Source organism: Oxyura jamaicensis, chromosome 2, assembly GCF_011077185.1.
Source record: "Oxyura jamaicensis isolate SHBP4307 breed ruddy duck chromosome 2, BPBGC_Ojam_1.0, whole genome shotgun sequence".
In the NCBI taxonomy this organism is placed as follows: Eukaryota; Metazoa; Chordata; class Aves; order Anseriformes; family Anatidae; genus Oxyura; species Oxyura jamaicensis.
The window spans coordinates 44,350,921-44,364,948 of NC_048894.1; the positions used below are offsets into that span (position 1 = coordinate 44,350,921).

At 41.0% G+C, this 14,028-nt stretch overlaps 1 protein-coding gene across 1 annotated transcript in view; it reads right to left on the minus strand.

The window, feature by feature from the left end:
- The window catches only part of ZNRF2 (zinc and ring finger 2), a gene marked incomplete at its 5' end in the record, with an annotated part of 53,364 nt that overhangs the window by 14,468 nt on the left and 24,868 nt on the right, over positions 1-14,028 (minus strand). The window contains one exon of the mRNA XM_035316096.1: positions 9,443-9,538. Coding sequence (XP_035171987.1) covers positions 9,443-9,538 — 96 coding nt within the window. The remainder of the gene's footprint in view (positions 1-9,442; positions 9,539-14,028) is intronic.

Genomic DNA, 14,028 nt, shown 5'->3' on the forward strand with positions numbered 1-14,028 from the left:
TCTCTCCTCATTTGTAAACCTACAGGCTATCAAAGCTATCGGACACCGTTATGACAACATGGTGGTTCAGCTAATAGAGCCATAGATCAAAACAGACTTGCTTAGAACAGGAGGGAAAAAGATAAAAAAGTTAATCAAACAACTCCTTCCCCCCACCTCCCCAACCCACAAGCACTGTTTATGAGCTAAAAACTTATCACTGAATCCTACATTATTGCTTAGTCACATGAAGGTTATCCATTACCTAACGTTATACACAAAGGCTATCTAAACTTTGCACAAGAAAACAGGGGATGAGGAAAGTGGTAAAATTGATTAAAGGTTTATATGGCTTTGAATTTCAGTCATTGGCGCAGGGTTAAAATGGAAGCCATCTAAGCTGTTTATGAGGAAAATTTAACAAGGTTTCGTAACTGTTAACGTAGCTCACCACTAAACCTAAGTGAAGTTTTTCCTGTGTGGTAGAATTTAGGGTTACTTTGCAGCTGCAAAAATCTGTGGCCTCAGAAGAGACGGTTACACAAACTTCAGAGAGCAAGGAGGTTCCTCCAGGGAGGACGTGCTGTAGCTTACCGTGAGCTAGCCTTTGTAGAGTGGTAGCTCTGTCAGTATATAGTCAATCAGTCACTGTCAACAGACAATTTACAAACTGGTCTAGAATCACTGGATTTTGCTACAAATACCTAACTCTGGTCATTTTTTCTCTGCTAAGTAAGCAGTGACAATCATCCCCAACTTAGACGTGAGAGTACACTATCACACTGTGTTTTCATTCAGCTTGTTTTGAAAGAGCTAGGCTTGCTCTACCACTGAACCCCCCCTTCAAAAATTGTACAAACTTTCTTTATCATTGAGGTCTTGAGTCTGCAAGTCAGAAGTGCAAGACTAAATAATTAAAGGGTAGCAAGTTTTAAAGCAAGATTTTAATCTGAAGGAAAAACAAAAATAACAGTAACAACAATGACAAAACAAAACACAAACAAACAAACAAACAACAACAACAACAAAAAAAAAAACACAAAGAAACCTTATAAATGGTATTTCAGGCTTTACTTTCAATTGATCTGCCCTTGTGGCAGTTTCTGATCAAGAGGGAATGGAATGCTGCTTACTGCTTTGTATTTCCTTAGGAAAAAAAAAAAAAATCCTGATCTGCAAGTCATCTGTCCTAGTTCCCGCAAAACAGAATGGAATTTTGGGAAGGAAACATCATGAAATTCCTACAAAGATCACTCAGTGAGATGCTGTTTGGCATTTATTTTTTTAAAACCTAAGATTTCAAGTACATTTTATTTCAAATTTCAGCCAATGAAACATACTCTCTAAGGTTAGGAAAAAATGTATATTTTCAAGGCTATGGTTTCTGCAGAGCAGCTACAGAAAATATGTCAGTTTGCTACTAACAAACAGGTAAAATATCAAGGTTTTAGAGGCATCAGACTCAAAGGCTGCAGAATTACTATTCAAAACTAGGAACATGATTTTCCCTGAAGCTAAATTCCCAGCAGTCACAAGACTGCAGCAGTTGCAGACGCGATTTATGACATCCTCCGAATGACCTCTCAAAGCTAAAGACTGATTAAGTGTAAGACACGGAAGGTAGCTCCTATCTGCCCGGATCACATGATGCAGAGTCACAGCACCGTGAGCATTTGCTACTGAGCTAACAAAACTGCTCCTCGGCTTCCTGCGGCATGCAGCACCGCACTGCCATTATATAACAGAAGCACAATGACATGCAGAATATAGCGAGTCCTAACCTGAGCTGAATCGCTCCTTTCTTCACCTGCAGCTGTCCTTTGCAGCACTGCTTCACAGGTGTACCTATAATTTTCTAGGACAAGAACTGTCCCTTGACTTCAGCAGCGCTGTCAGTACCAAAGCAAGACAACAGCAGCATCTGAGATTTAGAAGTAGCTTGGTAAGGAAAAGAAACAACTTGAGCCATTCAGCACGTGAATGATCCTGTTTTCTCTACTTCTTTCAGAAACAATCAGGCTTGTTCTACAGTTATCAAAAGCTTTACTGTATTTACCCAGTGCTGCATATAAAATATTCCCATGGCACATGTATGCATTTATGTGAGGGCCATTCCAACCTACTGAGACAAAAATTGTCGTCTCACTCTCAGGAGCTGAAGTATGAGGTGACATTATAGCTAGGTTGGCCAAGAGTGATTTGTGATGGCTCCGTTGCAGGAAGTGCTGTTTGGCAGATTTAGGCCTGGCTCAAGGGCAAGTATGCAGAGAATCACCCACCAAAATACCCTTCTCCTCAAAGGTTCATTAAAAAGAGCCACAAACAACAAACCAGAGAAAGGTTTAAAAGATGAATAGATGTGATATCAGATGTCCCAAAGTTGTATGCTCCTTGGTAGGATACAAACACGTTGACTCAAATTCATCATAGCAAGAATTTAGCATAATCTATTGAGCATCCTCAAACTGCACCATGAAAAAAAGCTGTCGTAGCTGCTTTACAAACCTATGCTTCCCTTTCTCTTACATGAAGAGTAAGGTAATGAGCAATGTTGGTATCTAAGCTGCTGACACCGCTAAGTCTCCAAGATTGTATCTTACCAAGACAAACGGGGCCAGTTTGCAGCTCTGAGAACTGTTCCAGACATTTGAGGCCCTTTTCTCTCAGTTACACTGTGTTCCCATTTCAGGAGCTTTCTTCACAGCCACACCATTAGAGATACACAACTTACTTTTTTTTTCTTGGTAGCAAAGGGTTGACAGTTTGTGGGTGTGGAGGAAAGATTAGAGACTGCGGCCTCTGAAAATGCTCCAACTCCACACTATCACAAACTGACCCAATTCATCCACTGACTGGGGCTCAAACGGGGTCACAGAAGCACGTCCCACCTCCTTTAGGAGGTAGGTCCACACTGCAGCTTGAGTGTGGCTTTACTTAGTGACATTTGTCACCACTACTCTTTAAAATGAACAACCTCGCCAGCAAACCCTAACTGTAACAGGCTGGTTTTGCAGTGCCGCTTTTCCATGGGGCACCAAAAACTGTTGAAAGAGATTTGGCATGGCAGGAAGGAAACACAGCTTTCCTGAATGCAAGGGAGGAAGAGCTAGAGTCGTCTATTCTTCTTGGCAGTCTGGTTTGAGTGAGTAGCTACCCACGGCCTACACTGGTGAAAATCAGTGGAAGTTCTCTCCTTGCTGAAACGATTCCTAAAGGGAGGAAGGGCAAACTAGTCAATATACTTTAATCAAGTTCTTCAAACACAGTTTCCCTCCCTGAAATTGTGACAATGATTTGCAAGACAGACTATGAGAAGTCTGAGTTGACTTTGTACCAATTTACAGAATAACAGCTGTGCAAATGTCGGAGATTAAACTTTTATTTACAGTAGTAATGCCCCTCTACTGGCACGTTAAACAAAATCGCCAAGTTCAACAGATGTTCATCAGTTCCAGTTATTTTTAAGAAATACATTAGAAAACAGTTTTAAAGCATTAGGGAAACTGAATGAACCTCCTACATAATCTGGAGGGTTTTCATGGGTACACAAGATCAAAATAGCAAGAAATGTCACTATTTTAACTGCAGGCCCAGGCTAAGTGTCTGTTTACATGTTAAATTATCCTGCCGTGTATGCTCTTCCCCTGTCACACAGCACCCCTGAGGACAGAGTGCAGAACCACCTAGGGCAGAGCAAGAAGCCAGAAACTCTTGGTCAAGAATCTTGTTAAACTCCAAAATGGGAGAACTGAAAATTTCTAAGGAGAATTCTGTATCTCATATGAAGTGGAATGAAGGAACTGCTTTGCCTCAGTATTATTTTGTACTGCTTTGCTGAAAGTCTAGTCCTATTAAAGGATGAGGACAAGGAGGAAGGCTTAAGCTTTTCCTGGCAGACTGGCAAGATGCCCTTTTGCAAGGTCTTTTAGGGTATGGTCTCAGGAATCCCGGCAGAGAAGTGAACTTGAAATTAATAATTCTCTTCAGTCTGAAGAAAATGAAGTTTTGAGTGCCTCAGTCAAGACAGGTGATCACATCGGCCCTGCTGAGTAAAACACCACCCTCCCCTTCTTCATGCAAAGAAGTGATCAAGGAAATTAAGTCACTGCAGCAGGGAGAACTAGCAGAATCACCGATCTCAGTGGTCCAGATGCCAGGCTGTGGTACACTTCCCTTCCACTGAGCAATACCAACTAAGTTCTGACAAAAGTAGCTTGACCCAAAGATTTTGAAACAACCACAAATCAACTCAGCTTACAACTTGTGCTGGAAAAAAACAGGTCTGTCCCATTCACAAAGAAAGTTTCAAAAATGTTTTTGTTTAGTCCTTTGGGCCCTTTATGCATCAAAATGCATATGCTATACTTGTCATTTAGATTTTGAGAACTTCTACAGCAGGATCATTGCTCAGACAGATGCCATTTCGTGATTCTGAAACTCGCACGCAGGCCTCCATCTCACCAAACATGCAGTACGACCACTTCTCTTTTTGAACTGATTTAGAATTAACAGAGTATTTATACCCCTGTGACAAAACCCTGCTTTGCTTCCTTGCTAATGTGAATCAGAGCACTGCTGGAGCTTGAGCACTGCTGCGGTTCAAGTCACCTTGAGCCTTCAGTTAGTCGGCACCAAAATATTTGGCTGGCTGTGCCTGGTACTGGATTCAAACACCCTTAAAGACAAAGTATGTTGCTAAACAAGAAAAGCACGTCGAGTTTCACTCTTGTCTTCCCTCCAGTACACCTACCTTCATTTTCAATGTTCTGTTTGTAACAGTTTTGCCACGTACAAATCTTCTACTCAAAACAGAGCTGAACAAACTTTACGAGTAAAACCATACATGTAACCAGTGCCGTGTATGATTCTTGACCCCCTGCTCCTTTTTGGTGTGAGGGCTCAAAATTTCACTTACTGTAATTAAAAAAATTTGCAAAGCCGTTACCTTGAGGAAGGAAAATCCTCTAGCAGCTCACACACTGGCTGCAAGATATAACATTATTTCTCTGAAATTAGACTAGCAAAGGTTTTTCTCCAGGAAACGAACCTCGGTAAGTATGTTGGCCGCTAACCAGACCCACTGCCGTATTTGAATTAAAGGCAGGGCGGCCTGAGTGAAAGCAGCCCTGATGTCAAAGCAGCGCTACCCCTGAGCACGCAGCTTCCAGGAGGCCCGTTCAGAAAGTTTCCAGCAGAACGACGCTCCGACGTGAAGTGCTGACTTGCTGAAACCCAAAATATTCTGCAGGAATGTGCTACTTCAATCAAAACTTTTGAGAGAAGAGAGGCTGGCTCGCCGAGCCAGCCAAGCAGTGCAGTGAGCCGACTGGCTCTCCCCAGCTCCACGGGGTCACTGGCTTCCCCAGCTGGCTGGCCGCCAGGCTGCTGGGCCCTGCTGTCAGAGAGGCCCTTTAACAATAATAATAAAGTCTTACAAAGTGTTCCGAGAGGCAAACAAAGGCATTTCGAGAAGACAAACAGAATTACTTCAGACACAACCAGCTGCGAGGTTTCTTCAAAAGGAACTGGTGGCATTAGTTGCAAGCCCTCTAAAAACTAGATTGCCTTAAGTCTCAAGCAGCCCTCTCACCCATGTCTTCTCAGGTCTTTTTAAACATCTTCCAATGAGAAAAACGCATCAATACTGTAAAAACACAAACCGAACAATAATTGCATTTGAAGCCTCAAGTTCGCCAGGTAAGCCTGATCTTCTGCTGTTCAGCAGTTGGTATTTACGTAGACCGACCCAACAGCAAAGAGGCCAATGCAAGTTCCATCCAAAGCACCGAGCCTTGCTCGAGAGAAGGGCTTTGCCTGGCCAAAACACACCGCGGCTCTGTGAGCAGCATCTCTGGGGGAGCTGGCCCCCAGTGGGCCCTGTGTGCAGCTCGCCACTGCAAATTGGAAAGACCTGGTGCCAGGGACCTCACTCAACACGCTGAAGATGACGAACAAAATTGGCATGGCTGTAGAATAATTTTACAGTGGTTTTCAAAAAAACAACCAAAAAACAGGTCAGCTACCAGGAAACCCACTTTCTCCTTAAAACTCGTTTTCAGCAACCTGTGGCTAGCAAGTGCACAGGACCTATTTGGGCTTCTTGGCAACTCAACAAGTAACGGTATGAAGGGTGTCCTTAATGGCTAAAAAAAGCAAGACTATGTAAGACATTAACAGTAAACACCACAATGTTTTTGCACAATTCAGTTCATTTAAACAGCTTTTGTATCAAAATGACTATATACTGGTTCATGGCTGAGCACCACAAGTAGTTCAAGAGATACTTGGAACAAAGTTCCATAGAAAAAAGAAAGAGCTCTTTTTACAGGCCCAACTGAGTGAGCAATGAGATCTCTGTTGGAGGCAAGTCACATGATTTTAAAAAGAATAAGGCTAATAAAACGTACTGATTTATTTCTATGAAAATCAGCACAACTTGCAGCATAGAACTGGGATAAGTCTGTGACCGGTCCCTTTCAGAAAACGTGTAAATCAGAGAGCTGCCACAGACAGGGCAGTTCACTGGCCCTTCCTTCTGCCCGAACGCAATGCACAGAGGTAGCTCAGAAAGCAGTTAGACACTGCCTGTGAGGACTTTTGTAAACAAACAAACAAAACTTTCTAATCACAACTCAACAGTCTTACTCCATTTCTCTGGGGAAGACTGTATGCCTTAGACTCGCATTGAAAAGAAAGAATGCTCGTCTTCTTAGAATCACACAATATGTACAGTTTGCTCCCTGACACTTCCTAGAAAGAGCTAATCTTCAAACATTTACAGTATCACAAAGAACCATATCCAAAACAGAATTCGATATATGCACAGTTCAGTCCAACCACCTAACTTTTAAACATCTCACCACCTGCAAGTCTAAGGTTCCCTTCAACTACTTGCAACATAAATGTAGAGAGAGAAAGCAGGTAAAAGATCAAGAGTTCAAGAGGTATCAAGAGTTGATAGCAGCATTTATTTTTTTTTTTTTCTCCTCTAAAGCAAAACTTGAGATACTCTTATAGCTTACTGATCTTCTCATCCTAGCAAACAGCAAAAATGCAGGAAAAAAGTATGCATCTAGACATCTGTGTGCAATTCTGGGCCTGTAATTACAGCAGCATTTAGTCAAGTTATCGATCTGCTAGTTAATCCTCTTTCATTAGCCTCATTAAATGTATCACAATCATACTACAAAGTAACTACTAAGTGCTACACAACACTGAAGCCATATCCTCAATTTCTTCGTGCTGCAGTAACTTAAGTAACCAACTATATACTCTAATTTAAGATTTAGACCACAACTCCAGGAGCTAACCAACTGCAGTCAAAAGGATTAATGCACACTTCTATTAAGGTTTTATGAGAATGAGACCATAATTCCAGGTAAGTGTGTCTCTCAAACCAGTTTCTGCAATTTAGTAGTTTTCTCCTTTCAAGCTTATATAACCACTTCCTAGAACGAGCATCCGAGGCTCTGTATGCTGTAGACACGCTCCTAATTTAATAAATTACATGATTTAGGTAATACCTTATATTGCATTGTCCACAACTTCTTTTGTTGTGTTGCAAATTATCAAGAGAGTGGCTTCATGGGCCACACAGAGGTTTTTATTTGTGCTCATTTACAGGGAAGTTTTTTTGTTTTGCTTTGTTTTGTTTTTCCTTAAGGGACTGTGCAAAAGTAATGAGATGGCCCAAAAGAGCTCCAATTAACGATGTACCAGCTGGGAGAGACAATGCAGGGAAAAGAAAAAGTTTGAATATGACCCCACCGTGATACAAATGAACATCACAAACACCAGAGAGGTTATGTTATGTGGTTGCTGTTTCCTTGAAAAAAAGTAAGTCAGCTGAAAAGTCAACTGAATGTGCTCGTATATACGTATAGGAAGCAGCAGGAGCAAAGGATCTCAGCCTGTCAGCTTGTAATTTGTGCACATCCCATCATATGGATTACAGCCAGAGCTTGCTCTCTGCCAGCATGCTATCTTCTGCTCCACCCGAACTGATCCCAAGTGCTTTACTTCTCCCTGACTGGGCTGACTAGCCTGCTTCTCTCTTATGCTCAACAGCTCTCAGTACGCAGAACCCTAAAAACCTACCTTGGAAGCTTCTCAGTAATAATTTATAAGACAAAAATAAAACAACAATAACAGAATAAAAAGAAACAAAAACCCTCTGCTAGATAAAGTCAACCTTCTCAAATATATTGTGCAACACCAAGATAAAAAAAAATATTTATTTTACCTGAGTACAGTGCTTTGAAATGGATTTCACAACTGCAAGTATCTGATTTCAAATTATTTTCGCAATTAATGCTGTTCCTGTAATCCTGATGCCTTACTGCTATCCAGACAGAGAGTAAGATGGGCCCTACCATCCTTCAAGACTTCTTCCAAGACAAAATTCAGCATAGAATGCCATAACAGAAGGGAGACGGAGGGGGTCAAACAGTCCGTAACACTATCAGTTATTTAGACATTAACTTAAGTTGGAAGGGACCTCGGGAGGTCTTCTGGTCCAGCCCCTCATTCAAAGGTGGACCAACTTGGACTAAGTTGCTCAGGACCTTGCCCAGTCACTTTCTGATGAGGTTGCACAGCCTCTCTGTGCACTTGCTATGTTGGACCATCCTCATTATGAGGACTTTCTACCTTACATTGAATCTGAGCTATCCTTGCTGCAACTTGCGATCATTGCCTCTCAACTTTTTGCTGTGCACCTCCAAAATGAGTCTGACTCCCTCTCAATTTCCTTCTAACCGTGTTCTGCCTCACATAGAGCTGAGTATTAGCCTAAGTCACGGTGATAATAAGGTTTGACCCCCAAAGTGGCAGAAGTTCTGTTTGTCTTGCATCATACGCTGCTTACAAGGAGAGCTTAGTGGTACGGGAACACAGAGCTACCACAGGTGATTCATTTGACATTGGGAAAAGTATAACTAAACCCACAAAAACTGAAGGTTTGAAGACTAGTCCTTATGCATATGACGTAAGCAATAGGCAGTTCCTCAGCTCCTTCAAGAAAGGACCACTTTTTTGACTAAGTTATAAGTACTTGGTGCATCAATAACAGTTCTTAGTAATGTCGCCAGTAGGAGACTTGAATGATCTTTCTGATCACTCAACGCCATAGATGAGAGGTTGTTTAAGCTACACATATCTCAATTGGACATGAACCGGACAATGACTAGCATATGCCTTTGCGATCAAAAATGGAATAAAACATACTCAGATAAGGATAATTTTACATTTGTAGTATGAGTCAACAGCATAAATTATATTGGTATACAACATTAAAAAAAGGATCAAGTTCTTAGATTTTTTTTGAAAAAATTTACTACAAGCCAAAAAAACCCACACCACTTCTGAGTCCATTGGATTAGTTACCTGAATATCTTGCTAAACAAATAATTAGTATCACTCTAATGTTTAAAATGAAGAAATTATCAGCTTACTTCTTTCTTACCATTGTAGGTTATCCTTGGTTTTGTCAAACACATCACAAGATGTAAATCCATTTCATCAGAAGATACAAATTTTGAACATACAGGGCACTTGAATCCTGTGAAAAACAAAACCATGTAAGCATGAGTACACTTCACCATGTAGCAAATATTCACATGTAAGCCAAAACACTACTCTCCACACATTCAAAGCAAAAATAAATAAATAAAAATCTGGCAGCTTTTCAGTTTTGACCTGACTTTTCTTGCATGAATGTAATTCTCTTGATTTCAAAGGACCTCAGAATGGACCATTGTTTCTGCAGATGGATCTGTTGCCAAGTGTAAACATGTCACCACCTCTGGAATGTAAAGTTTCACAACAACTTCAAGAGCAGTTTAAGACAGGAGAAAGAGGATAACACGACTCTACCAAAACAGAAATTAGAAATGTAGGGAGCACGTAATTATTAAAATCTGAACCTGGCCAGGAGCTCTGAATTAACAGCATCACTTTTTCCAGGAATAGCACTGAAAATTTAACAAAGGATCTCAGTTTTACATCACATCAAGCAAGCTGCAGCATCCTTCACCAGTCTGGGGCACCAGGAAAACATTATCTCAGGGGTGTCGCCTCACCTACTGAATCACTAATATTTCCTGTAGCGCCAAATTTGTTTGACTTCTCTCATCCTAGCCAAGCATGACCTTGTTTAGCTTGTGAGGTCACAGCCTGAGGCAATGAGGGATAAAGAATAATTAAGACAGTCTGGATTGTGATGCAACTGCAGAATAGTCCATGACAAAACTACTTAATACTTTAACTTATGTCATTACCATGTCTTCCAGTTAAGAGGACAAGATTGGTTGGACAAGTCTTAAGTTCCACAGAAAAGTCTGAGTGGTAGACTGATTTTGATCTGCTGCTGAGTAATTAACGTGCAAGTGAGAGACAAAAAGCCACCCAACAGGGATCTTGATGCAGAAGATCTCTTAAGAAGTATGCCTACAGGACAACACAGAGCAAAAATATCTGCATAAAAATATTCAAAATCCGTGCTCAATGCCAACTTCTTTGTTGGCATTGTAGGAAAGTAATGACACAGGCATGTATAAGTGGACATTGCACCTCCAGTATCCACATCCCAGCCTGCTCCCACAGTCTTTATGTTGTTGCCCCTTGCTTTTGTTCTTCCAGCCTCGGGAGCCCACGATGAACTGAGCCAGCCAAGGATATCGACTGACTCGATGCTGCACTTTTAAGTTACTGATGCCTGAGAATTTTGATCTTTTCTGGTAATTATTATCCAGATGTAGACCAAGCAACCAACCCGAAGCATTAGCACTTGAAGAAATGCACTGAATTTATCAAGGCAACAGTTGTTGTTTTTTTTTCTACAGCTAATAGGAAGCAAGTCAAGCCAGACAACTGGTAGCACACATGGGGAGCTCAGAGCAGCAACTCAACGTGTACACTGGAAACCACTTCCTGAGATAAAGTACAGCTCTGATTCTTCCCATTTTAGCTACAAGTGCTTCATGTCTGCTTGTTCTTGTTTCAGTGTTGCACTTTATTTTAAATATTGCTCCTCTCTCCTTCTTTGCTACCCCTCCCCAAACCCACATATTTACAAATAACAGTTACACCCACAGGTTAACAAGTGCAAAACAAACAAACATATATTCTGAAGAACAGGTTAGGAGGATTAAATTACTTGGAGAAGGCTCTGTCAATGACCCTTCAGCCACTGCATAATCTCTTTCCTCCAGGCTGCATCTCAACATGACTAAAATCTAAATTAGTATCTTAGTCCTCCAAACACCCCAAACCACCCAAAGTCGTTTCGTTATTTTTTTTTTTTTTTCAAAAACTGACCTAGGAGTAAGTTCTCTCTCAGCCATTATCAGCCAAATGCAGCTGATCACTCTTAAGTCTAGTCACAGTCAAAAAACCTACTAATACCCGTGCCTTATTCTCATTTATATGCTCCTACTAGGCACAACTGACAACGTATTCTGATGTAAAAAGGCACATAACTTCCTTATATGCTGCAGACCATGCCAGAAGGGAGTGTTTGCATTACAGCAAGTTAGCAATTATGTTCATGCCTAGTTGAGCACTGGGACAGTCATTAACAAGTTGCCTCTGCTTTCTGGACAGAGCTGTTCAAGCTATTCCCCAGGGTCACCAACACGTCTAATTGGGAGTGATGGGGGCAGGGAAAACCTCCACTAGTTCTTTACAACCACTTCTAAAGCTAACAGTGGTATTAAAAAGGTACCTATCCCAGGAACGTGGGGAGAGAAGACCTGAATCCAAATAGAACACTAGGGAGAAATTGTATATATAGTAATAATAATAGCAGCAGCCCTCATCAGTGCAAGCAACAGAAGGCTTTTCCTTAAAACCATGCCCAAGGATAAACGGCTGTGAAAAATCTTTATTGGTTATCCCTCTGGAGTACTCAGCTGAATGTGCTTATACTACCATGTGCCTGTCCTGAAGTCTTGTAAACAGCCCACATTTAACAATATAGTATCTCGTGACTTACCCAATGTCAAGGAGGAGCTGAAGGTAACAGGTAAGCAAATACAAATATCCTCCTGACACAGCAAGTCTGGAAGATGACTGCTATAGTTGTATTCAACACGAAGAACAATACTCCACTTAACTAAGACTTACGGACCAATTTAGCAGCCAGTGGTAACGGTTTCTTTGTGGAAAAAGATGTTTTTCCACTGTCCAGCATCAGCTCAATGCCAGAGACCAGCATTACAGGAGAAAAAGTGCCTTGAACTCTCTACACCTGAAACACTTTCCAAAGGCAAGTGAAATCCCACTTCTCATTCTTTCCCAGTGTTGTGCTGCAATAGCCAGCTCCTGGATTTAGCCATCTTCCTCAGCAGATGCACAGTTTGTATTTTGTGTGAAGGACGTTAACATTTCCAACTCCTTTAGCAACCCCAAGGAACAAATTATGTTGAATGTAGACACTACTTTTAAGTGTATTTTAAAAGATAAGTGAACTTCCAACACTGTCAATAATTTGGTGTTTTCCTTACCTCAGATCAGAAGCCAATAGTTTCATGACCCAGTTTACAATTAAGCACTCTGCAAGAACAAAGACTCTATTGTACCACCGTCCAGCAGGCTAACAACGTCTATAGCCCATGTTTGTTTTTTACCACCAGTTTCAAGGAACAATTCTGATAAACTTTAAGAAAGTTTCACATGACTTCAACAATCAGCAGCAGGTCAAATATAACTTGTTCTCGACTTGTTTCACTGGCTTTTGCAGATAAACAATGTATTTGCAGACATTTGGATGACAAAGTAGAAGCAGTCATCGGATGAGGTGGCATCAGGTTAAGTGTCCTGTAAAAACTTTCAACTGCTATCTACAAAATGATAGCACAACAGATGACCTATAGTTCTAGACAAAAATGCAACTCTCATGAAGTTGCCAGTTTCTCAGCATCCCTTATCCTCTTCCAAGATAAGCAACTATCACCTTTGTAGTAGGGTTACCACATGGTTGCAAGGCTGTCCTTCCTTCTCACATTGCAGAGGGGACATTGCCTGTGATAAAAAAACATGTCAGGGGATGAGCCACCTCTCATCCCAATCTCAATCACCTCTCGATCCCAACCTGTAGAGCAGGAAAGAACTGAGCACCAGAACTGAGCAAGCACAGACATCTAGCTGACTACTGCAAGTGGAGGCTTAAGAGACACCAGAGGCAAATTCTTTCAGACTCCATCATCTAGTTTCACAATCCTGAGAACAATACCGAAAGTAACATATTACTTAACCCAATCCCACAATCCTGGAAAGAAGTGCAATTACAAGAAAAGAAACAGAACAGAAACAGAAAGTTACAGCAAAGCAGCTAGAAAATTTCAAGATGGCACAGAAAGTCTGAAATAACTAAACCTGTGTAAGAGCAGGAATTCAGTATTCAGAAGTGAATTCTCTCTCTCATTTTCACTTGAATGTATCACTTTGTTCAGACTGCCATCTCCTGCAAAAGAGCCTACAGTTATCCAAGAAATCCTATTGTTTCCCACATCCATGAGCAGAATTTGCAACTTTAATCTCTGGCAGGCTTGGAAACCATCCACAGGGACAGGTTGGTCAGTGGCCACTCACATTATCCTTATCAACTTCAACCTTTTGTTGATATTTTCTTGTGGTTGCCTTTCTTTGCAAACAGACTACTTAGCAAACAAAATCTGAAATCCATCCAACAAATAATACAAACTCCTGGACAATTTTTTTGCAAAAACATTTTGGTATTCATTCTGGAATACCTCTGGTGATGGTCGTTTTGGTCGATGTTAATGTCAGTAGTATTGATGACAAGAACATCGCCAAAACCAAACTAAAAGTATAATGAAACTAACTGCCCTTTAGAAATAAATACTGAATGCAGTCAAGTTTTTGCATGCTTGTGTTTTCAATTAAGATGGATAAATCCGTGTCGGTTTACATTTAAGCAAGTTGTAAGCAAAGCGAAAGCTTTACATACACACACTTTTGCAAAATGTATTTGGCATTTAAGAAGCCTGACAAACGTTACTTACATACTTGCACTTGTTCTTCAGCATT